The 23,186-nt window shown below is 52.0% G+C and overlaps 9 protein-coding genes across 9 annotated transcripts; 4 read left to right on the forward strand and 5 right to left on the reverse strand.

Annotated features, from left to right (window-relative positions):
* Positions 1–142: 142 nt before the first annotated feature.
* On the forward strand, positions 143–1,411 carry COCCADRAFT_91453 (uncharacterized protein; the record flags this gene model as incomplete). The annotated part of the gene is made up of 1 exon (XM_007712331.1): positions 143–1,411. One exon carries the CDS (start codon positions 143–145, stop codon positions 1,409–1,411), a length of 1,269 nt encoding a protein of 422 aa, XP_007710521.1.
* Positions 1,412–1,994: 583 nt separating this feature from the next.
* COCCADRAFT_24812 (uncharacterized protein) lies at positions 1,995–3,244 on the forward strand (the record flags this gene model as incomplete). Its single annotated transcript, XM_007712311.1, has 3 exons — positions 1,995–2,990; positions 3,104–3,112; positions 3,242–3,244. 3 exons carry the CDS (start codon positions 1,995–1,997, stop codon positions 3,242–3,244), a joined length of 1,008 nt encoding a protein of 335 aa, XP_007710501.1.
* A 2,196-nt stretch (positions 3,245–5,440) lies between these two features.
* Positions 5,441–7,084, reverse strand: COCCADRAFT_3558 (uncharacterized protein; the record flags this gene model as incomplete). The annotated part of the gene is made up of 1 exon (XM_007712300.1): positions 5,441–7,084. The coding sequence occupies one exon, from the start codon at positions 7,082–7,084 to the stop codon at positions 5,441–5,443; it is 1,644 nt and encodes a 547-aa protein (XP_007710490.1).
* Positions 7,085–7,592: 508 nt separating this feature from the next.
* COCCADRAFT_3559 (uncharacterized protein) lies at positions 7,593–8,669 on the forward strand (the record flags this gene model as incomplete). Its single annotated transcript, XM_007712301.1, has 2 exons — positions 7,593–7,953; positions 8,002–8,669. 2 exons carry the CDS (start codon positions 7,593–7,595, stop codon positions 8,667–8,669), a joined length of 1,029 nt encoding a protein of 342 aa, XP_007710491.1.
* Positions 8,670–9,473: 804 nt separating this feature from the next.
* On the forward strand, positions 9,474–12,391 carry COCCADRAFT_24815 (uncharacterized protein; the record flags this gene model as incomplete). Its single annotated transcript, XM_007712312.1, has 2 exons — positions 9,474–9,555; positions 9,612–12,391. 2 exons carry the CDS (start codon positions 9,474–9,476, stop codon positions 12,389–12,391), a joined length of 2,862 nt encoding a protein of 953 aa, XP_007710502.1.
* Positions 12,392–13,032: 641 nt separating this feature from the next.
* COCCADRAFT_91491 (uncharacterized protein) lies at positions 13,033–13,206 on the reverse strand (the record flags this gene model as incomplete). Its single annotated transcript, XM_007712332.1, has 1 exon — positions 13,033–13,206. A coding segment is annotated over one exon (174 nt), but the record flags the coding sequence as incomplete, so codon positions are not given.
* Positions 13,207–15,672: 2,466 nt separating this feature from the next.
* COCCADRAFT_35269 (uncharacterized protein) lies at positions 15,673–18,194 on the reverse strand (the record flags this gene model as incomplete). The annotated part of the gene is made up of 5 exons (XM_007712333.1): positions 15,673–16,869; positions 16,929–16,986; positions 17,037–17,309; positions 17,362–17,993; positions 18,045–18,194. The coding sequence occupies 5 exons, from the start codon at positions 18,192–18,194 to the stop codon at positions 15,673–15,675; spliced, it is 2,310 nt and encodes a 769-aa protein (XP_007710523.1).
* A 435-nt stretch (positions 18,195–18,629) lies between these two features.
* COCCADRAFT_91502 (uncharacterized protein) lies at positions 18,630–19,784 on the reverse strand (the record flags this gene model as incomplete). Its single annotated transcript, XM_007712334.1, has 4 exons — positions 18,630–18,716; positions 18,776–19,467; positions 19,550–19,644; positions 19,720–19,784. 4 exons carry the CDS (start codon positions 19,782–19,784, stop codon positions 18,630–18,632), a joined length of 939 nt encoding a protein of 312 aa, XP_007710524.1.
* A 2,087-nt stretch (positions 19,785–21,871) lies between these two features.
* On the reverse strand, positions 21,872–22,927 carry COCCADRAFT_24817 (uncharacterized protein; the record flags this gene model as incomplete). The annotated part of the gene is made up of 1 exon (XM_007712313.1): positions 21,872–22,927. The coding sequence occupies one exon, from the start codon at positions 22,925–22,927 to the stop codon at positions 21,872–21,874; it is 1,056 nt and encodes a 351-aa protein (XP_007710503.1).
* Positions 22,928–23,186: the final 259 nt, after the last annotated feature.

The raw sequence follows: 23,186 nt of genomic DNA on the forward strand, positions 1-23,186 counted from the left end.
TAGATATAGAGAAGAACTGCCAAACCAGAGTATACTGCATATGAGTAAGACGAAAGGTAGCTTCCGGCTGGAGTTGACCGCAAAACAAACCTCATCTGCGACCGGGGGTGATCCCTTTCCAGAGGAACCACGACCACTTTCAATGAGAGAAAGACGACAACAGAGAAGAGAAGGCGCTTTGAGGTCGCCAACGATACATGTGGATCCAGCTCACCTTCCGGAGCGAGTGAAGCGAAAATTACAGGACCAGCTGGAAATTTCGAAGCTCCCGGCAGTGGAAAACGAAGTTGTGTCTCCTGAGCCCTCAGTACCACAAAACTTTGAAGCCAGTGGCTCAACATCATCAAACAAATTCCCAGAGTCATCATCAACTCTCAGAAGGGATGTCCCACGACGTTCACGGAAAGGAAAGGCCAACGAGGTCATAGAAGACCTCCAACCATCTGCACCCTCACCACCACTCGGCTCGAGGCGCAAATCCGAACCCACTCTTTCTTCCATAAAGCCCGAACTCCCTTCTAGCCATATCAAACTTCATTTCAGCAAGCTAGAAGACTTCCATTGGTACTGGGAGTCGTTCCCACCAACCATCGCGCAAAAAACACAGGCAAACCACTTCTTCACGAACAACAGCAAGAACGCAAAGTTACTTCGAAGCGTAGCACAATTTCGCCTGTTCCCAGAATCAGACGTACCGGAGGTAGCCTTTGTTGGTCGATCCAATGTCGGAAAGAGCTCGTTGCTCAATGCTGTTGTGAACGCAGATATCAAGGCGCTGTTAGCACGCACATCGTCAACACCAGGCTTTACCAAGACAATGAACCTCTATGGCCTGGGCGCCGGAAACGGTGTAACCATCAAAAAGCAGCCCAACGGACGCGACAAGATCATAGGCATTGGTGGTCTGACTATTGTCGACATGCCTGGATACGGCGAGGGTTCGCTTTCCTCCTGGGGCGTGGAAATCATGAAGTACATAAGCAATCGCAAGCAACTTCGCCGTGTGTTCGTCTTACTCGACGCCGAGCATGGTATCAAAGACAAAGACCGTTCACTGCTGGCTTCTTTACGTCTGACTGGTGTGAGCCACCAAGTCATTCTTTCTAAATTAGACAAGCTTTATATTCCCAATGCCAAAGATATCAAGCGCTTTGATGGCAAGTCTGCTCGCCGCCTGGCCCCAAAGGGTACGCCTGAGGATCTTAGGAAGGCTATGGAGAAGCTGAAGAATGAAATTCAGCCGCCGGTTGGAGGTGGTGCATTAGGAGAGATTCTGGGTGTGAGTGCGGAGACCTTAGTTGATGGTAAGAGATTGGGCATTGATCATGTGAGATTTGCAATTTTGAAAGCAGTGGGCTTGGATGCGAAGTTTAAGAAGGACGTTAGTACGCCTTGGGCCAGAGATAGCTGAGAATTCCATGATTGGCTATTTCTGTTCTTGTCTTTTATAATTCGGATCTTCCACAAAGTCCAATGGTAAGATTCTTGCAGTAATATGCAAGTCAGGTGATGTTCGTGATCGCCGACCTCAAAGTATGGCGAATACATTCAACACTTACACCGATCTCGGGCATACTGAATATATCACTCAAATCTGGTAGAAAAAAGACTTATCAGAGTTTACATAGTAAGACCGACTGTGGCTGTGGCTGTGACAGTCGATCTTAGGTTTACGAGGAAGGTTTCGCGCATGCTGATCTGCCGGCGTCTCCATGCGGGGAAGCGGATTCGGCGAATCTCCGACGGTATGTTTGCCGTGAGGAACCATTATCCCTCCCTCCAGCAAAGACCCGACCCTATAAGAATGCATACGGGGTGAGATGTACCGAACAGGTTACTAAATTGGGATCAGTATCAGATTGGTTCACGGCTCGTAGATGAGTTCTGGGTCAAACATCGGCCGAAAGTACCGCCCTCCTTTCGTGTATATGAGCAGTTTAGCATCTACACAATCTACACGATGTTCCACAATCACATTTCAGACCTCAGAAAAAATGCAAATACTCATCACCGGAGCTGCCGGCTTCATTGGCCAACTTGTAGCGAAAAAGCTACTCGAAGACAAAAATGCCGCTCACTCACTCATCCTCACTGACATCATCGAACCTCCCGTCCCAAAATCCACTCAATCATCTAACAATATCCAAGCCATCCGCGCAGATCTATGCACCGAATCCTCCTCCGTCGTAACTCCCAATCTAGACGCCATCTTCATCTTCCACGGCATCATGTCCTCCGGCGCAGAAGCCGACTTCGATCTCGGTATGCGCGCCAACTTCGACGCCACCCGTGCTTTACTCGAAGCCATCCGCAAGACCAGCCCAGGAAGCCGAGTAATCTATGCCTCAAGCCAAGCCGTATACAACAACTCTGTCACATTGCCGGTTACGGAATCGCAGCTTCCAACCCCAGAGACTAGCTACGGCGCCGAAAAAATGATGTGCGAGTACCTTATCACAGAATATACGCGCCGCGGTTTCATAGACGGAATCTCGCTGCGTTTCCCCACTGTGTGCGTGAGACCAGGGAAACCCACCGCAGCAGCGAGTTCTTTCATCAGCGGTATGATCCGCGAGCCCATGAATGGTATCAAATGCGTTATCCCACTCTCAGATAAGCAATGGCGTCACTGGCTTTGTTCGCCACGCATCCTAGTCCAGAATCTCGTCTACGCCGCTACACAGTTCGACACCACTCGCCTTGCTACTTTTGACCGTGTGCTAAATTTTCCGGGCATTGGTGTCTCGATTCAGGATATGATGGATTCACTTGCGAGGGTGGGCGGGAAAGATAAGTTGGTGCTGCTGGAGATGAGGGAGGAGGAGGAGTTGAAGAGGATTTTGGAGTCGTGGCCTGCGGAGTTTGATAATAGGAAGGCTTTGGAGCTGGGGTTTCAGAGAGATGAGGGATTTGATCGAATTGTCAGAGATTATGTGGAAAGTTTGGGGGAGAAGGTGGGTGAGGAGCAGGTTGGGGGGAAGGCGGAGGGAGTAAGTGTTAGGACTGTGGAGGTGGTGGCGTAAGGGTAACGATGCATAGGAGAGTATTTTTTGGATGGTTTTTGGTTTATATTATGGATAGATTATGAATATACCTTGGGTAGGCTGGACAGGTACGTAGGAGGAATTTTGATATGAGTTTTGGTAAGTTGGCTGTGTGGCTTTGTTTACGCCTGTGACTCGAATGACTGAGCCATTGATCACTCAACAATGATGTCAGTGATTGATAAACAAACTTCCAGTGAATACCATTCTCTGAGGTGATCTACGGAGATATTCATTGTCATCGCCGCTGATACCCGGATTTCACAAACGAAAGTGAGAGATATACAAGTCCCAAGACCTTTTGTAGCCTTGGAGTCCAACAAAACCCAACCTCACAAACCTTTTAATCTCGCACTTGGGCCTAGGTAACCCAGGGCAATTACCACTCGGACCAATGGTGCCTACGTCACTCCTTCACTCCCTAGTTGAGACAAACACGTCACTCCTTCACCCTCTCTCTCCTCCTTAGCGCTCCCCACTCTCTATATAAACCCCCGCTCCCACCCATCTACCACCCTCTTTCCTCATCCAACTCAGCATATATTCTTACTCAATGCATCTTTATCCTCTCATAGGGGCGGATTCGTCCAAGAAATCCGCCACCTCCGCCTATCTTTCTTCTTCTTCGGTTGATTGATCGGGAGAGCTTTTGGTAGCGTAAGAGTTCCTCGATCTTTTTTTGACGACAACGATCTAACGTACTTGATAGAAACCTTTTCAGACTCTTCCCTGGTATATCCAGGTGATATACAGGAGTCTGGAGGTGTCTCCTGGAGGCAATTCACCCATTACAGCCTTGTGCACTACTCTCTGGAGTCTTTCCCCGGTCAATCCGGGTGATATACAGGACTCCTGGGGGAGTGCTTGAAGAAGGCAGATAGTATCCTTCCCTTTTACCTTTGGGTAATACAAAGGATACTTGGGCTTCCTCAACTACTGCCGAGACTTCTCCCCGGTATGTCCGGGTGATATTTGTTGTGGTTTGGAAGTCATATGAGGTATCATCACACCCTTCCCCCCCCCATCTCATGGCGCTGCCTGCCAACTCTCACCTCCCTCATCCGCCCATCCTTCCCTGGTGTTCCAGGTGATATACAGGAGATTGGGATATCCCGGGCACCCACATCCTTTCCAGATCATCCCTGATCTCTTTCTTGCCACCCCGCGACATGTCCACTTCGGGCAGCTCGCCAATCCAAGAACCTCTTGTTGCAATGGCCTGCAATTCACAGCTACAAGCGTATAGTACGACTTCCCCCACTCCCTATTCCAACACCGTTCTAACATTCGCAACAGATGTATTCCAACCTCTTCCCCGGTTCGCTGGGAGATACACAAGAGTTCTGGAATCCCAGCCGCCATCCCCGGGTGATGTGACGACGATGACAACGACCCAAGCGACGAGAACCTGGGGGCGTCTATCCGAATGCTTTTGTCACTCTTGACTCATTCTGGACGTCCCCTGGGTGATGCAACAATTATGGCATGACTATGTTCCACTGGGAGAGACGGGAGACGTCGTTCACCAAGGTCATTCCCATTCTTATTCCTTCCCCGACATCCTCGGGTGATATCAGGACTCCTCCGTGCCTCTGGACAACCTCACAATTCCTTCACTGGCATCACTGGGTGATACGACAATGAGAAAGGCTCGGCATATGGGCGGGTGAGGCCACTGCACATGGTAAAGAGCAAGCTCTTTAAGACACCGTCGGTTCCAGGAAGCCCCGGCATTGGTTTTCTCCTCAGCGGAGACATGGTAGTCTCCAGCCTCACTGATCTTCTCCACTGCGGTCCTTCCCCGGTATCCCCGGGTGATATATGGACCGCATCAACGCAGATGAGGATCGTTGAGCAGGGAAAGAGTGATGGTTCCTGCCTGGAAAAACATTCCCAAACTTGAGAATCGGGCGCGCGATCCAGCCCCGTTGTATGGAGGACGGGGCTGCGCAATCCAGCCCCGTTTTTATAGGAGGAGCGGGGCTGGGCAGAATGATATGAGAGATGGATGTTTTGGCTGGGATTAGAATATGATAAGGTTTTCTCTCTCATAGTTCGAGGGAGTGGTGTCATGACTAACTTAGGAGAATCCCTCCTGAGGTTTGGTGTATTCGTATTTGTTTTGGAATATTCAATGGAGAATTATTACTACTTCAGATTCTACGCTTCTGATCTTCGTGATATGTTTTCGTACTGTCTTTCTCGTTTGAACACTATCTTGATGTGAGCCTCACAGATGGACAGTTGCTCCCTTACATCTCCCTAGCAATCAATACGCCATGCGCCATCGAATTCAGGTAGGTCATAGCAGTTTTCATACGTGGATGACGAAAATAACACTGGAAACGATCACTTCATAGAAGATTGAGAGGAGAAAAGGGTATCATTCCATACATCTACTCATCCAACAAATCCATCACTAATTGCGGAATAACTTGCACACCCTCCCCCTTGATCGCACTAATCGGCACAGCCTGGACATTACGCTTCCACGCATGCTGGCGATGACTCGGGTGCGGTAGGGTGCCCTTGGTCACTCCATCCAAATACTGAAGAAGCGACTCAAAATTCGCCTGCGTATCTGGCAGATCTGCCTTTGTCGCGACAACAAACCACGGCTTGGAAGATATGGGAGTTGTAGTGATGAACGGGAGCGGTTTGGGAGACGGATCCAGCTGCGGCGAGTCGATGAGGTCGGAAGCGTCGCTGGGAGGGGGACTGCTGCTGCTACCAGCAGGCATGTAAGTGACCATTCTGCGTTCCGTCTCTGCATTGAGCTCCTTGCCGCGGAGGGTCTCGTACTCGGAGACTTCGCGCCAGAGGAGCTGCAGCGCTTGGACTGCGTCGCCGGCGGAGAGGTCGATGACAAAGGCGAGGACTGCGGCGCGTTCAATGTGGCGCAGGAAGCCCAGTCCAAGTCCTTTGTCTAAGTGGGCGTCCTCGATAAGCCCGGGCACGTCAGCAATGGTGAAATTTTCTCGCAGTTGGCCATCGGGCCTGTGTGACCTGACGAGTGGACGGCCCTTGTGGTTGTCTAGCACAACTGTGCCAACATTTGGTTGAAGGGTTGTAAAGGCCCAGTTACCAACCCGTGCACGGCTGTTGCTCAAAGACCGTAGCAGCGTGCTCTTGCCTGCATTGGGCAGACCCACGAGACCCAGATCGGCAAGGATCTTGAGTTCGAGCTGAAGGGACAACTTCAAGCCTTCGTCACCTCGCGTGGCCATCTTGGGGCGCGAGTTAAAGGGTGTCATAAAGTGTGGATTGCCCAGACCACCCATGGCGCCCGCTGCTATCAACATTGGCGTCTCCATGTGCTTGTCTAAATCCAGCCACAAAGGTGCCTCGGGCTCGAGAGCGGCAAGGTGAGATCTACGTGGCGGAGGGAGCTTGGGAAACTTGATCCTGCTCAACTCCGAGGCCATGGTGCCAGGATATACAAGCCACCTATCTCTCCTATAGCTAGGCTCGCCCTGTTCGAACTCTTCCTCTTCGGGATTCTGCTCCATCTTCCAATGCTCTTCTTCCATGATAGCAATAGGGTCATGCCTCTGCAGTTCGCGCACAATGGTTCCTACAGGGACGGTAATCAGAATGTCTGTGCCCCGCTCGCCGCCCTTGACTTTGCCCTGGCCATTGCGCCCTCTTCCAGCCTTAATTAACCGTCGCCGGGCCAGCTTGTGCAGGGACGTCTCGCCGCGAACGGCTTGAATGTACACATTGCCTCCGCTGCCGCCATCGCCGCCGTTGGCAGGCCCTTCTTCAATGTACTTTTCGCGCAGAAAAGATACACATCCATGTCCGCCCCCGCCAGCCTCGACTGTGAGGATGCAGCGATCGGCAAAGGGTGTGAGTGAATAGTCGTCGGGCGTGGGGTCCAGTCGAGAAGTATCAGATGTTGAGTTGCATCTTCGCTGCGGCAGACGTGGTTTGCGAAGCAGCCATCTGCGTGCAAGTAGGCCAAGTTGCGCCTGGGACACGGCGGGGTATAGAAACGGCGTCAGCGTACCGCTAAAGCAGCTGGGTCGAGCGAAAGACATGCGTCGAGGACACAATTGGGGGCGTAAATGGTTTGTGATATCTCATGCCGTAGATTTCTCAAGTACGTACATCATCGCGCCGCCGAGTTAGCCAATCGCGGCCCAGTGATCGGCGACGCTTGCGCGCAACTAGATCCTTGGCATCTTCTTCATGTTGTCTCTACGTTCCGTAACTTGAACGCCACGGCTTCATTGCCTACCCTGGCCTGTACACGACGGTTTAACACCTGTCTCTAATGACATGATCTATCTGTGAGTGGCTTATCCTAATACTTGGTTCGGAAGTAGACCCGCCGACCCCGATATCTTCGTATCCACAACTACCTATAGGTACATACCAGCGGATTCGCAGTATATTTTCTTTTCTCTACGTGCTCAAAACTGCAGCTACATCTCCTCTTGTTTGCCGATGAATCATTGCCTGGCTTGAAGTATCAGGACTTGCACAACTTCTGCAAACTCCGGACTCGACCTCGTTCACCAACAACATATCCGCCCCGCCCCCACCATGATCCAGTGTGCCTTGCTCGCCCTAGGGGCGGCTATGCTCCATATCAACAACCCAGTGTGGTCAGATCTTGGCAGCAAGCTCGGTCTTTCTAACACCCTTGCTGCAACGGTTCACTGGTTTCTCAAATGGACGCTCTCCGTGTGGGCTCTTCTCGAAGCGAACTGGACATTAAACCGCTGGGCCTACAGGCGATGGCGTTTTTCCACCGACAAAAGCGTCTGGAACTGGAAGCGCGAGGTAGCTGTTGTGACTGGAGGCTCAGCAGGCATTGGCGCCTGTGTTGTAAAGAAGCTCGCTTCCCATGGTATTAGGGTCGCAGTTCTTGACGTTAGCCCCCTGTCAGATGTCTTTACTAGAGGTTAGTCCCAGCACAGATCCAACACCTTCCTTGCTGACAAGGAACCAGATGAGCTCGCTCTTATTCGGTTTTACAGCTGTGACATCACTTCGCAAGACAACGTCCGCCAGGCTGCGGAGGCTCTACGTTCCGACCTTGGTCATCCGTCCATTCTGGTCAACAATGCTGGCATCGGGAACGCGTGGACCATTCTCGACATCCCCTACGCTCGTCTCCAGAGCATGTTCAACATCAACTTAATGAGTCATTGGATCACTGTGCAAGAATTTCTGCCCGACATGCTTAAGAAGAAAAAAGGTCATGTAATGACCGTCGCAAGTCTCGCTTCCTTTGTCACCGTAGCCGGTGCCGTCGATTACAGCTGTACCAAAGCCGCCATCCTAGCATTCCACGAGGGACTTACGCTAGAGTTGAAGCATCGGTACAACTGCCCTGAAATCCTGACTTCCGTTATCCACCCCAATTGGACAAAGTCAGCCATAACAGCGCACTCAGCCATTGCACGCGGGCTGGAGAAACAGGGTGGTCAGTTATTGGAAGCAGATGATGTCGCCGACACCATGGTCAAGCAGATCATCGCCGCGAAGAGCGGGCAGATATGTCTTGGTCCGCGATTCGTGTCTGGATTTCGCGCTCTACCCACTTGGCTACAAGAGGTCATCCGTGATAGCCAGGCCTATATTGTTACTGGCAGTGGCTCAACAGGGAAAGGTTAGGTGCATTAGAAGTCTTTTAGGTCTTGCAGGGATAGGATTGGAAAGTACCCAGCGGGTGCATCAGACATAGACACATGGAGCTGGATATGTGATTGAGAAGGGGATATGTTCAAACATGAATATGAGATTGCAATCTTGAGAGTTCGTGGGTATCTCTTCACTGCGTTATACGTCTTTTGTTGATCTTCACGCTTGTTTCTAGTAGGCGAGATTCAGTCTGGTCGGTGTGATTTGTATCTGGTGCAGCAGCTTGACTCGGCCAACCCGACAAACAATGTTGAGGTCTTTGCAGTTGGCCTAACGACCGACAGACCCAGGTACCACCGTACCTAATCTCGTCAAGCTAGTCCCCAAAGCATGCCTCAACGCGAATACATATTTATCGCATCATAATTTCAAACAAAAAGCCTCCAAAAATTGTTCATGCACTCTGTTGAGCCACAGCCGCATCCTGCGCTAATGTTAGTAGTTGGCGCTGTGTTATTCTCGGACTTGTTGTATACGGACGACTCAGCCCCAAAGGCCTTACACCACGCTTACCCTGTTTCGGCCCTCCGGGAACAAAGTACTCCAATAATAATGAAAGGGCCCTCCCATCGGGTCTTGGAACCAACGACCTTTGGGTTGGGTGAATAATCATATGTAGTTTCTTTGTTGTCCGGCTTCATCGTTTTCGCCGCGAAATTCTTGTTTTTGTGCTATGCGATTCGATCGCGTCCAATGTGGGTGATTTGCCTTGGGATTTTTTTCTTCCCAGTCTATGTCGTTTCATATCGTTAGGTCGATTTTGGCCACGGATATGCGATGGGTTGGTTAATAGAAGGTTTGGTCGCTATTTGTACTGCGTCGTTGGTTGTTGGCAGTAATGGGGCGAAGGATAGACAAAGTAAGTGGGATGGATATGCGGACTACGGGAGTGGTTAATACTTACATGTTCGATAGACGCAGGATCATCAGATACCCTCGATGCGAACAGAAGAATCCCAGTATTGCCGCGTCAAGGACTGCCTTTTCATAATGTTACTAGGGTGTCGGAAACACCGAGCGATACTTCACGCGCGTCGACCACATACACTACTTCCGTCGTCTTTGCGTCAACTAAGACGGAGTCTTCTTCGATATCGATATTCGGAGAATACACTTTTCCTTCTACGCTCTCGCCCTCAGAACCAATATCGAGTACACTGTCTAGAACGAGCAGCAATGCACCTTCAACATCATCTACCCCATACATCTCAGGGACAATATTACAAAGCGTCACGAAAGGAGAGAGCACACCTTCAACCACTTCCATACCTATCGTAATTTCATCGCTTGTACCGCAAGCTGAATACATATCTCCGGCTTTAGCTGAGATCCGATCGTCGACCACTCAACTGCCAGTAACTACGACCGACCTATTCGATATGGTACTGAGTAGTCCTTCTCACACTTCAAGTTCGAGCCGTTTAGTAAATGTCACGGTGGCTAGTGTTACAACTAGTTGTACATCTCTAACTCTTAGCTCAACACCACCAACGCTTCCTATCGCTTCGAGAAGCACTACAAGGCTTCCATTACATGCAGTGTCCGACTTGTTCAACTGGTTATCTCCAGCATCTTCCACAATTTTCACTGGTAACGACCGAGGCAGCTCATCTACTGCAGCAACAACAAGCATACCGACCATCATCATCTCTCAAGAATCAGCTTTGCCTTCTTCAGAGATCTCGATAAACTTCTCTACATCACCAACTATGGTACTCCACAACACGAAAACTGTGTCTCTTCCTTCTGCTATCAGTTACGAGACGAGTGTGGTCAACATTGATTGGATATCACTCATCTTCACCCGGCCCAACCCCCAAACCATTACCCCGACAAGTTCTGTTATGCCAGCAAGATCTACCACTTCAATATCTTCTAGCGTCTTTTTGAACGGCAACTTTTCAGGTGCCGTAACCACTGCAAACCCGGCCGTACCAACTCGGTCATTCGTTTTGGATATATCAAGTCCAACCACTGTTCCATTTCCAGGAAACAAAACTTTTTGCTCAGGAATTTCCTTTGCCTTTGTTTTTAGTACAGGAAGTCCCGCGAGCAGAACCAGAAGCAGTACATATACCCAGACGATGCGGACGAGTTTACAGCCTCCGTCTATGTCAGAACGATTCACGCTCACTTCTCTAATACCCACAACTACTCAATCCTCAGCATCTACAGTTGTTACAGGGACATCAGCCGGACAATTGTCATCAAACATGATCTCCCCGCTACAACCGGCAACTACTCGAGAAACAGGTGCTACTTCTTCGGTTACACTTTTACCATTTCCCGCCATCTCTTTAGCTTTCACCAGCTCGAGGAATGCTTCTATATCTAGAACCATTCAAGCAAGTCACACTTTTAGTAAACCAATTCTTCCGACTAGAGTAGGAAGCAGCTCCAGCACAAGCACTACCGGTAGCTTGCACACGAGCAGGATATCTAATTTACGTTTTTCATCCATCAGCAGAACAGCGGTTCCCTCCACCTCCGTGACACCTAGCAGCTTCGTGACGAAGACAAAGACACGAAATTCTGAGCTACCATCACAAACGATATCGGAAACAGATGGTATTAGGGAAACCATGAAGGGGCAGAGCACAACTCTTCCTCCTACGAGTAGCGCCACTGAGACAGAGGCCGCAGCAGCTCCGCCTCCACTAAAGCCATCTGAGACTGCCGGGGTAGTGGTTGGCAGCACAGCTGGAGTTCTCCTAGCAATCGTCGCTGCGATCTTCGTCGTCCGCCGCTATCATGCACTGAAACACAACGATGAATCCGGACCATACCCTGAAATGGCCTACCTATACGACCCTTTCCCCGACAATTCTGAACGTGACAGCAACGCCAACGAGACTTCAACTCTCATATCGGGAAGCGCAGGTATCAAACCATCTGCATCAAGCAGAAGCAGACCACTCCATCGAGCCCCCCACAACTCTCTCGACGACGAGTACCACCACATGCACAACACCAACTCCCTCCGCTACAGCGACCCCGGCAACCCCTTCACCAACCCCACCGACCCCTTCCTCGACTGGCGAAGCAGCCGCGTAATCAGTACCTCAACCACCACCGCCCCCGCCCTCGCCGCCGCCGTAAAAACCTACAGCAAAGGCCCACAGAAACCTCTCCCCCCACTCCCACTCTCTCGCACCCGCTGTACCCTAGCCGACCACATCATTCCCTCCCCAACACTAAGCCCCCTCCCCCCCCTCGACTGCAACCTCCACCGCACCCCCGCAATCTCCGCTCGGAACAGCGTGAAAAGCCAACGCTCCCTTCGACGCTTGAACTGTCTAGATCGCGCATCGCGATCTTATACACCTCTTCCGCAACATACGAAGGACTCTAGTTGGAATCGCACATCGACACACGACCTCCCCCTTCCCGTAGACATGCGATCAGAAACCCCGGATTCAATCACGCTATATGCTAATCCGTCATCTTGCCATCTTCTTCCCACCGTTTTCTCGTACACGTCGTCTCCGAATGCTTCGTCAGAGAGAACGGCGGTGTCGGCGGAGACGAGTCTAAAGGTGGGTGAGACGCCGCGGTCTTTGCTGGCTTCGTTGGTAGATAGTAGTGGTGTGGGGGATGGGGAGGAGGTGGCGTATGAGGATTTTCCTTCGCCTCCAGAGACTGAGTCTCGTTGCTGGCAGAAAAGAAGGGGGGGATGTAGCGGATGTAGCGGATGAGTATGGGGTTGTGTCGCCGCTTGTGGATATGACAGCGTACCGGTACGGTTCAGGGTACCGAAGAAGGGAGGATCCAGAAGGGTTTGAAATACAGAGGGAGTTTGGAAGGGAATTGTAGGTATGCAAAGGGGGATGGCTCGATTTTGTATATTCAAAACTTACCTCTCTTTCCTTGCTCCATCGCAAAGAACCATTTTCCTCTTCTTCTTCTTCTTCTTCTTCTTCTTCTTCTTCTTCTTCTTCTTCTTCTTCTTCTTCTTCTAGTTTAACTCTGTAGATAGATATGGATACGGATGTTCCAGTATAGCCATTTTCAAAGCAGGAGTATCAAGATCATTAATTTGTTTTGATCACTTGCGTTTTTTTTGGCAGTATCACGATTAAACGACGTTGCTACTGAAAAAAAAATAGGGTATTAACATCGAGATGACTGGGCAGTGGTAGTATAACCTTCAGTTATATTCGATATAAAAGTCACTGGAGAGATACCCCTACAGCATATAAAAAAACGAGGATTCAAAGTGACCATGTAGGATACCAGGGAATGAGATTTTAGACGCGTTATGACATGGTATTTCTTTTCATAGAGATCATGACCTACACACACACACACACACACACTTCCCTCAGCCTCACCCATCCTACCCCCGTCTAGCTCTTCCCCCTCCACCACCACCACACCCTCCCCCCGGGACAACCCGTCCCCATCGCGCGCCCGAACCCAGAGTCTGAATCTTCTCCCGCAAGACCCAAACGGAGAGTCCCGCAGCCCCAACCCCAACCCTTCTCAAGTGCCATGTCCGCACACCTAGCTTGAAGAAACCCTTGCACACACAGGTGTCTTACCGCCGACATCATTGAAACGCGCAGTAGCAGCGGGGAGGCACATACATATTGGAGAGGAAAAAAAGAAAAAGATGGTGAGAAAGGAGAAGCGAGACAAGAGGAAAGGGAAGAAGAGCGAGAGGACTCGGCTTAGAATACCGAGTGACTTTGCGTTTCTACCGGTTATGTAGGTGTGTAGTATCGCATACAATATGGAGGGAGTGTATGTGTATGTTGGTACAACACACACCACCTTGGTCTCTCCGTTTTCGCTCTCCACCCTCTCCCTCATTTACATTGAGGGAAAAAAGTAAAAAAGACACAAGCGTAGAGTACAAGCGAGAAAAGAAGGAACAAGGGACGGGACGAGGACGGAGTTGAAAATTGAAAGAGGGGGGGGGACCAAAGAAACGCGCACGAAGGGAAATTGGTCGTGTGTCAATACAAGTTCCAATGTACATAAGTGAACGTTGTCACACAAGGGGTGACATATGGTACATCCATGACGTGTGTATGATCCCCCTCTCCGTTCAAACCCACATGATCTTGTTTTTCCTGTTGTGTGACCCTGCGCGGTTCGGAGAGTAGATTCAAAAAGAAAAGAAAGAGATGAAGGGAAAGAGAAGAGGGGTGTGTAAGTGTGCGTGCTAGTGTGTGTGGTTGTGTGCAGGGACGACGGGTCAAACGGGAAATCAAAAAGAGTTTTCCCGTGGAAACGAGAGTAAAGGGAGAGACTGGGGGGGGGGGGGACACAGGGATCGAGGTTTCCTTTTTCGAGGAAAATGAAAAAAAAGTAAATGAGAATGCAAGAGAGAAAAGAATTTTGGTCCCTTGGGAATGCAGGGTAAAGAAAACAGGACGGTGGGGAAAAAAGAAACGAAAAGACAAGAAAAGAAAAAAAGATTTAGAAAATAATAAGAGAGTGTGTCAAAGTCGGTAATTACACGCATATGCATTATTGCATGCAATCAAATCCTTACAAAAAAGGCGGAGGGGCAGAAACCGATAAAAACGAAAGGAATCAAGGGTTACCAAAAAAGCAACACCCCACCGGTTTGAAGGGAGGGGGAAGAAAAAAACGTGGTAGCAAGGTTAGCCTTGGAAGAAAGAGAGGGAGGGAGGGGGAGATTTCGCACTACCACCCATCCATCCGTTTCCTTGTTCAGCTCCGACAGACGCATTACACCTACATTACACGTCTGACCCTCCCTTCCCCCCCAGTGGCAAAAGATCAAGGCAGGCGCTTTTTTTGGTTGCATTGCGTCCTGTGAGATCGCGAAAGGAAAAACAGAAAAAGGAAGTTAGAAGCGAGGAAAACCAAGGTTACCTGTTCATGTTATTTCTTTTTTTTGCTTTTTTGCTTTTGTTTGCATGCTTCTCTCTTTGTTCAGCTGGCGTGCATACAGCACCTCTATAAGGCATGGTCGCCAGTCGCAGCTAGGGCTAGGCTGACACAGGCCCCCCTCTTTCCCTTTCGAACTACTTTTTTCTTACCGGGTCAGTATTTTTTTCTGGGTACCAAACTTCACTTTTGGAAAAGGTAGGGGGGGGCGTGAGAAGGGAAAAATAAAACTTGCCCCACGTCTGTCGCGTGGCTGACGCGGAGTTAGGCCCGGTATGCACGCTAGTGCACGCCGCGCAGCCTCGTCTCGACGTGCAATCGTTTTCCTCCGTGGCTTTTCCTTTTTCTCGCCTGTGGGCCTGGATGAGTCCGTGTGTGTGAGGGTGTGCCGTTCGAAAAAAGAAGGGGGGGGGTTTCCGCAGCCGGCATCATCCGGAAGGCACGCTGCACGGGCGGTGTGAGGCCCAGAAAGTAAAAAGTCCCGAGACGAAAAAGCAAAGAGTACAGGACGTCATCGAGTAAGTGCTCTGCAATCTTCAATGTGACTGCACGGGCATGGGTTCGACGAGATCTCATCTTGCATATGCACGTGCGAGCATGCACGCCTATGCACCAGGGGTCTTTCGATGTGAGAACCGGTCCGCTCTTTTCCTTTTTTTCATGTATGTATGTATGCATGTTATGACCTAGGTGTAGTTATTGAACATGCTGATATACCGCCATAAAATCTGGGGGCCGTGACTGTGACAAACCCACTATCTGTGCTTATGACTGTGGGAACTCACGCCCTCTCTGTTCCTGATTGGTCCAGAACCTGGCAGCCTGGCTTGTCATCCAAAAGGCCGTTGTGGAACACCACACTCCCGCATTTGAACTGCTTCACAATTGTGGATCCTTCAACGGTCGAAGCAGAGCAAAGACTCCCTACTCCACTCTGTGGTTGCATTCGCTCCTGCCATCGGCTCCTGTCATCTCCATCACAATGCGAATCCGGCCGCTTACTTGGGGCAAAAGAAAACGAAAAAGAACAAATGCACCAGCTGCTGTGCCATGCTTCCAGAGCTCATTGTTCAGTAATCTCCATCCCTTCACTCACCTACGCATACCCCCTTCTTCATAGACGGTCAGAGGCGTCGATGCAGTCGCACTTGTTCTTCCGATGGTTCCAAAACTCCATCAGCCACTGGTGGGGTGTTTCAATTTCAATGGAGCCAGGACACAGCGGAAGCTTTTGTCGGCATTGTTGCTCGTACTCGCGAATCGCCAAATGCGACTGCAGTTCCTCAATCATACACTCAATCAGCTCCTTGGCTTGTTCATTGCTCTCACCAAGTGCGTCACGAATACTCTCAGCCACAGCCTTGGCTTCGTCAGGTGGAGCCTGGGTGATGTGGTAGAAGTATTGGCGCCTGTAAACCTCCAAGGATGCATCCCGAGGTGGAGCTAGACCGCCCATCTCGCTTATGAGGATCAAAGGGCTCTCTGTGTAGTTCCAGGTTCGCGATTCATGTATGGAGTTGCGATACAATACCTGCACGTCAAAAAGGTGTAGCCTGGTCGCACCTACGTGGACAGAATTTAACAGCTCCTGTCTCAAGCCATTGGCATCCAGGTTCGAGTTGAGAATGGTATTATCAGAGTTCAGATTGATGCCTCGGGCTTCGTCCATGGTGACGCGTACTTTGACGAATAGTGTGTGCACTTCTCCCAGGTAGAGCTGAGGAATCTCCTTATTTCCGTAAAACTCGATAAGCTCGCAGCCTGTTCTGGCCCGGACATCGACGCTCAAGCCAGTCAGCTCTCCTATAGGCTTGGTGCATCGCGCATTCCGTAAGATGCGCTTGATACGACTAAGAGTTGACTGATACTTGGACCAGTTGCTTGCAAATACATTACTACAGCAGGTATCAGTGCAGATCGTATTCTGAGACTCCGGCTGGCGACGATATGGAAGTACGGCCGGGTTAATTCTATGAAGATGGAGATCTGCAAAGTACTTTGATATATCATGAAGTACATGGGCTGCGGGCGATAGTACAATAATATGAGTACGGCCAGCTTTGAGACGTTCAACCTCAAGTGACCTAGCTATGCCAAGGACGATATCAACCATAGGTGGGTTTGGCCGAGGCGGATCCCAGACTTGGGTACCCGACCGTAAAATCGTAGCTGTAATTTCTCGGATCATTGATCCCGTATCTTTGCTGAATCGTCGTATCGGGTACAGCATGTCAGGTCGATTTCCGGTCACTTTCCGGTGAGTGCAATGTGTGGTATACAGCGCCAACCGGTCCCCAGAGCCGAGGTGATACTATAAAAAGTAAGTACGGGAAAGCTAGCTAGTTTACTTTTTTCGCCAATGCAGCCTACCAGAGCTCCGTTGACGGCTTCTAGGGACTTTTCCAGGCAGGTCTGGGTCACATAGTATCTATGTCTTGCGTCAATTTGCATCTTCGAGACCGATGTATGTGCACTTGCCCGTTGTCTACCACAAAGACCACGTCAATCGCGGTTTCAGAAAGAGATCTCTGGTTATATAAAGTTCCCTCAATATCGATTGCGACGGTAACCTCCTGCACGTTCTCTGTAAGTACCTTGGCATCTGGGAACAGTCTAATCGCCGCTCGTAGAGTGGTTGGTAGCGCAAGAGGCGAGTCCGGAACATACGCATCAGCCACCTCTCGGTCGTAGTCTGTCGGCGGGGGCATGTGCTTCGCAAAAAGATCCATGAAAGACTTGATCTTTTCCCCGCTAAACACGCTTAGTTATTTCTTTTCGCGTAGTAGGACGGGAATTGACATACTTGCGGGCATTTCTTGCCAAATAAGCCATGATGGCGCTTTCATCCACGCCTTGCACAAATGACCTTTCCTTGTCCTCATTGTGAGTTGTAAATATTGTTTTGATGGGCGATGAGACTGTGTCAGACACAGTTCTAGTGCTGACATTCGTATCCCCAGTACCTTGACGGCGCAAAAGAGGAAAACCATTCGTAAAGAGCCGCAACTTACTCGACTTGGGCCGTTTTGGTGGTTCGTTACGAACTTTGTCGTTTTGGATCACACCTTCTAGAGCCTGTTGAGCGCTTACACCGTCAGGACCCTTGGCGGGACCTAGTACCCTTGGCGCATGTGTAGACTCAGACAAGGGCCCATCGGGCAAGGGCCAAGACATGGAACCCATGGTGTGCGAAAAAAGCCCTGAGGCGCTATCGACATGCTTACCTTGACTGCTGTTGCGCGAATGCGTCATTGGAACCCCAAAGCTCGAGCTTGAAGCTGATGAGCGACTGTTCCTGCTCTTCGGTATCGTCAGAGGATGATGGCTTGGAGTACGACTGATGGACAGAGGTAGCGCGGTGCACGATGGTGGTGCGTTGACTGGGCACGCCCAATCAAGGACAGACAGGTCGACGCTATCATCGAGCGGCAGCTCCTAAATATCGCTCTTGATCTCGTCGATGATATCGTCTAGTGGCCCGAACACGTACTGATCGCCAATGTCACTGTGCGTGGACTTACGAAAGATGCGTCGGCGAAACGTCGCTTTGCGCTGCTTTTTGTGTATGTGTAGCGGGGATGGACAGAGGTGAATGTGGGGAGGCAGGACGCTGCCGCTTGTTGTTGTTGCAATCATCTTGAGCGGGCCAGTGTTGACAAACGGAGGTCTAGTCACCTCACCCTCACGCAGCCCACTCTCACTCACCGTGAACTGCTGTAAGTATGTGCGTGGTCAAAGCCCCAAAGCCAAAACTCGTTGCCTTACAAATGAAGATGATTAAGAAGAGCAAACTAGTGCACGGGTTGAGATATGAGATTTGCACGCAAAATCATAGATAGAAGGTGGATGTAGAAACTAAAGGAGGGGGAACTAGCTATCGTTTAGAGAAGGTATGACAGTGGGGGGCGGGGAGGGGGGGGCGCGCACGCGAAGATCAACAGGATCATCGCTCTTGCCATGTAGCAACAGCACGTTTGTCCTTGAGTGTACACCGGCCGCAGTGACATTGAGGAGCCTTCCTGCCCATTGTAGAGGCGTCGGGGTAGCTCTTGCCAATGTGGCATGTGCACATTATACTTCAGCAGTACGAGCGGCAGCCATCTCTAGGTGCATCTTCATTTTCTCCTGCATTTCCTCGTCTGCCTCACGGAAGCGAATCTAAAAAAGGAAAGCGGTCAGTCATCTTGTCTTGCATGATGTCGGTGTCGAGAGCTTACAATGTCTTCTCCGGCGCCTGTGCCAAAAAGTACAGGCTCAGAGAGACTAGCCTTGACTGCTTTTCTCACACGCTCCTCCCACACACCCTCCCAATTCCATTCTCCAGGGCGCCTGTTTGGGCCTAGCGCATTTGTGCTTTCTGACTTGTCAGTTACCAGCAGCTCTGGGCTAGGCTCTGTGGGTGGAGATTGCTGAGCTCGCAGAACAGGAGCACGATGGGCCCGCCACGCGTGATAGGCTCCTGGATTGGCAGCGGCATCGAGCGGAAGCGAGTCCAAGATTGACTCATCACTGAAGGTGGAACGTATGTACTCTATCATGCGCACAATGGATATTTCCTCTGTCGAGCGGGCCGCGCCAGGAGGAGCACCCAAGGTGACATTGAAGTCGGAACGTGCGGGACTGGCCAAGGCAGAGCCACTGGGGTGACGAGAATCGGGCACAGAGGATCGAGTTCGTCCAAACCAGTGTGGGAAGCCGTGTCGCAGACTGAATCCACCCGGGGGCAGGCGCTCCTCATCCGTAGCACTTACGGTATCCGACTCAGCAGATCCAGTCGTGTACGTGTACGTGGTAAGCGGCGTGAGCAAGGGGTGAAAGACATCGGTGGAAAAGGTCACGAGGGGGGGTATGGCAGGATAGCTTGGTGGAAAGGAGATTTGGAAGCGTAAGACTGCAGGCGCATATGGTCCTATCAAAGAGGTGAACAAGGGGGCCAATCTAGATGGGCGAGAAGCACCAGGGGAGTCGCTTAGCCCTATGGAACACCCTACCTTTTCGCACGAAGATCACACCGACCCACAGTGATGGGTCGCCAGGCGTGATGCTCAGGAAAACGCCATCAAGTTGGGCATAGCGAAGGCGCGAGCTGTGCGAATGTTAGGCATGCGCTAGCAGGCTGTGTGAGGCGTATGAGAGAGAGTGTGTGTAGCCTACGACGTACAACTCGACAAGGAGATGTTGCTTCCGAAAGGACGGCAAAGCCGATGCAGAGCCTGATAGTGGCATCTTTCGACCAACAGTGACTGTGGTAGTGATATGTACAGTGGTTCGGCATGCCCTTGAAGCACGGCGGATGGGCGCTTGGCACTGGCACTAGCGCGAGCGCTAACTGATTTTACGTGATCATATGTACTTGGCCCCCTTATCGTGTACTTCGGCCTCATTTGCAACCTTGGTTTCAGGTGCGACACGAGTTGTGTATACCTTGTGATGTATTTTTTTCTCACCGGCAAGGCAAATGAAGTGGGCGCACAGCAGCAATTATGACGGCGTTCGGGGCGGTGCGCCGACGTGGCAGATTAGTAGTGGTGATGTTCAAGAGTTGACCAGGTCATTTGAGGAAGGGACATGGGGGGTGAGCGAGGCGCCGATTATGGTAATATTACAAGTACCGGCCTTGATTTCCCGATAGTGCCGGTCCCCCGCCTGATCGTCATCGTTCATCTCTGTCAGACATTTTTAACTCGGGACGCGGTGTGAAGTGCGGCCGGGGGGTGGAAGGATTGAGGCCGAAGGATCTGTGCCGGACAACATGCACCGGACCGAGTGGGAGAGCAAGAGGGCGAGACGCCAAAGCCAAAAACGGTAGATACAAGCACAATGTGACAGAGGGCGTGGTAACTGCATTTGGACCGTTGCATTATTGACGGGCCAGGGCGCCGTTGCGGCGACACGGGCACGTATGTAGTGTGGCACGCCATTGCCAGAATCTGGCAACCCGGGGGGGCGTCAGGTTTACCGGAGCCGCCCTGTGAGTGCCGAGCCCGGGCGTGTGCGGACATGGAGTTAAGGAGAATGGACCAGGCTTAGGGTGGACAGGGAGTTTAGGCGCGAGAGGGCAACCGTCGTGTGGACGAGGTTGCTGTCGTGCGACGTTGAAGTCAAAATGTGCTGGCTCCAGTCAGGGTGTCAAGGGTAGCCTTACCGTGACTGTATCACAATGGGCGCCAAGCAAGGCGAGCGAAGGACCCCGGATGTGCATGTGGAGCAAGTACGTACATACATGTAGGACTTACTATACATGGCAGGCAAGAAAAAAGAGGCGTCGTGGCCCCCAAATCGAGGCGACGTCGTGGGCAACACGATGAGGGAGGGGAGGGGGGTGGAGGTCGGAGCAGGGTCAATTCTGATCGACCCAGGCTGTCGGAGTCGAGGCTGTCGGTGAGTGGATGTACAGTGGACAGCAAGTACGTGTGCAGCCTTTGTAGTGAATCATATTGCAGCCGACAAGCGCGTGAACTAGGCAAACCCCAACCCTCTGAAACCTCGCAGACCCAAGTAGACTCGTGTGCTGTGCCGTTGACAAGTCTCGGACGCTGCTGCATGGTGAGGTCGAGCAACAACCTAGGAGCAAAAGAGCATGGCGCCATGTTCGGAGGATTCCCAGCACGACAATCAGAGGGCCAGGGGCATGCGTCGAGCAAGGCTAAAAAAGGCGGTGGCTGTCTCAGGCGCTTCCATGTGCTAGACGGCTAAACCCTGTCCTCGCGTGGAAATCTGCAGGCCAGCCTTAGATATCCACACCGCCATGGCCGCTTGGGCCACGGCCCACACTGGCTGCGTCGAAACAGCCGTTATACTTTGACACCTCTGGCTTGCGGTTGCCCCGGCCAGCACAAGCAAAGCATCGCACGACGGGCTGCGACGGCTGGCTGACTGGCTGGCTGCTTTGTTGGTTTGCTGGCTGGCTGGCTGGCTAGCTAGCTAGCTAGCGACATAGTAGCTAACAGGCTGGCGGCTGGCACGAGGCTAGGGGTGGGGGGCCCACCAGGCGAGGTGGCAGTGGCAGTGGCAGCATGGGCAAAAGGCAGGCAAGGCAAGGCAAGGCATAGCATGGCCATGGGCATCTATGATGTACGTACGTACAGACGCAGTTTAGAGCACGATACGTGTGAAAAGCGTCCATGTACGTATGTACAAAGCGTGTCCAGCGCACACGAGGTGCGGGCGACGGGGGGGAGGGGGGTCAGCTGACGGTGGGGGTTTTTTGCAAAAAAACGGGAGCAGATGCCAGGGCTGATTTGATGGCGGCGGAGGGGCAATGACGGATTGTACCATGTAGATACATCCAGCTAATAGGCGTCTAGAGTAAGTCAGGACAAAGTAAGAGATGGACATGGGCAAAAGGGCAGGCAGGCTGAGAGGGAGCAGGGATGTGGGTGCGATGGGTAGCTGGGGCAGCAAATGAAGGCGGCGCTCGGAGGGAGCCAGGCCGCGATCTGAGGGACACGAAACGCGCTGCGTCGTCGTCGTCGGCCAGTCGAGCGGCGCGACTCGTGCGTTTGCAGTTGGAGTGCTGACGGCAACCGGGATCGTCGTCGTGTAAGTAGAGTAGTATGTATGGAGCAGCGTGCATGGCATCGCGACTGACTGACTGATGCGTGAGTGAGCGACGCAGGTCTGATGCGCGTCGCCGCGTGACCGGCCGGCGTGCAGTGTCTTGGAGGGCTCGAGGGCGGGTTGTCGCGGGCTCTACAGGCTCTCGAGGAGCGTACAGGCCAGTACAGGCCCATACACCGCCCTTTTTTTTTGGGGGGGGGGTGGGAGGAGTTGGTGGCGGGCCGGTTGCAGCAGCGCACAAGATGCGTCGTCGTATAGTGTGATGGCACAGTCAGTGGGTGGTGGGTGGTGGGATGTGTGTACACATGTACAGGACAGTACAGTAGAGGACAGGGCGGGCATGCAGTGCCAATGATCTCATCACTGGAGGTCAAGCGCAGCCTGACCCATTGCCCATTGCCCACTGCCCACGCCCGTGCCCGCCCGGCTGCGCACTGTGGTCTGAGCTGGGCTTCGAGAAATTCTTCGGCGTCTCTGCTGACTCGCCGGGCGCCGCCGCGGCCAGTCTGGCCGGGCTCTCTGGCTGGCGCTGGTGCCCCTGAGGCGCGGGCTGGGCATGGTGGTGGTGGTAGTGGTGGTGTTTGTCGCGGGCTGGAGGTTGCTGGGCGTGTGGGCAGCAGCCGGCACCGTGTCCCATTTGTCGGCCGGGGCTGCGGACAGATTACCGGTTTCCGTTTACGGCATGTGAACGGCCAGGTGCGGCGCCGGCATGTCGTTCCCATCTGGACAGGGGTTCCCTGCCCGCCCTGGCCTGTGCCTGTGCCCTCGCCTGTGCCTCCGCCTGTGCCTCCGCCTGCGGTGCCATCCATGTCTGCATCTGCTGCAAAATGCAAAAGTCCGCGGTGGGCAAAGCATGCGGGCCCTCGTCTAGCGCCGAGCCTTTGGGTCCCGGGGAGTCGGGCTGCGCTGGTGATCCTGTTCCTCTTACGAGCCACGTCCAACGCTCTTGTAACTCTCCCCTGGTCCGCCTTACTCGCTTCCTTCTAGCTTCGTCCAATGTCGTGGATTCCGCCCAACCCGAACCACCGCCAGCTGCTGCTGCTGCTTTCCCCAGCCCCAGCCCTGGCC

The sequence above is a fragment of the Bipolaris zeicola genome (genome assembly GCF_000523435.1).
Source record: "Bipolaris zeicola 26-R-13 unplaced genomic scaffold scaffold_42, whole genome shotgun sequence".
NCBI classification, from domain to species: domain Eukaryota; kingdom Fungi; phylum Ascomycota; class Dothideomycetes; order Pleosporales; family Pleosporaceae; genus Bipolaris; species Bipolaris zeicola.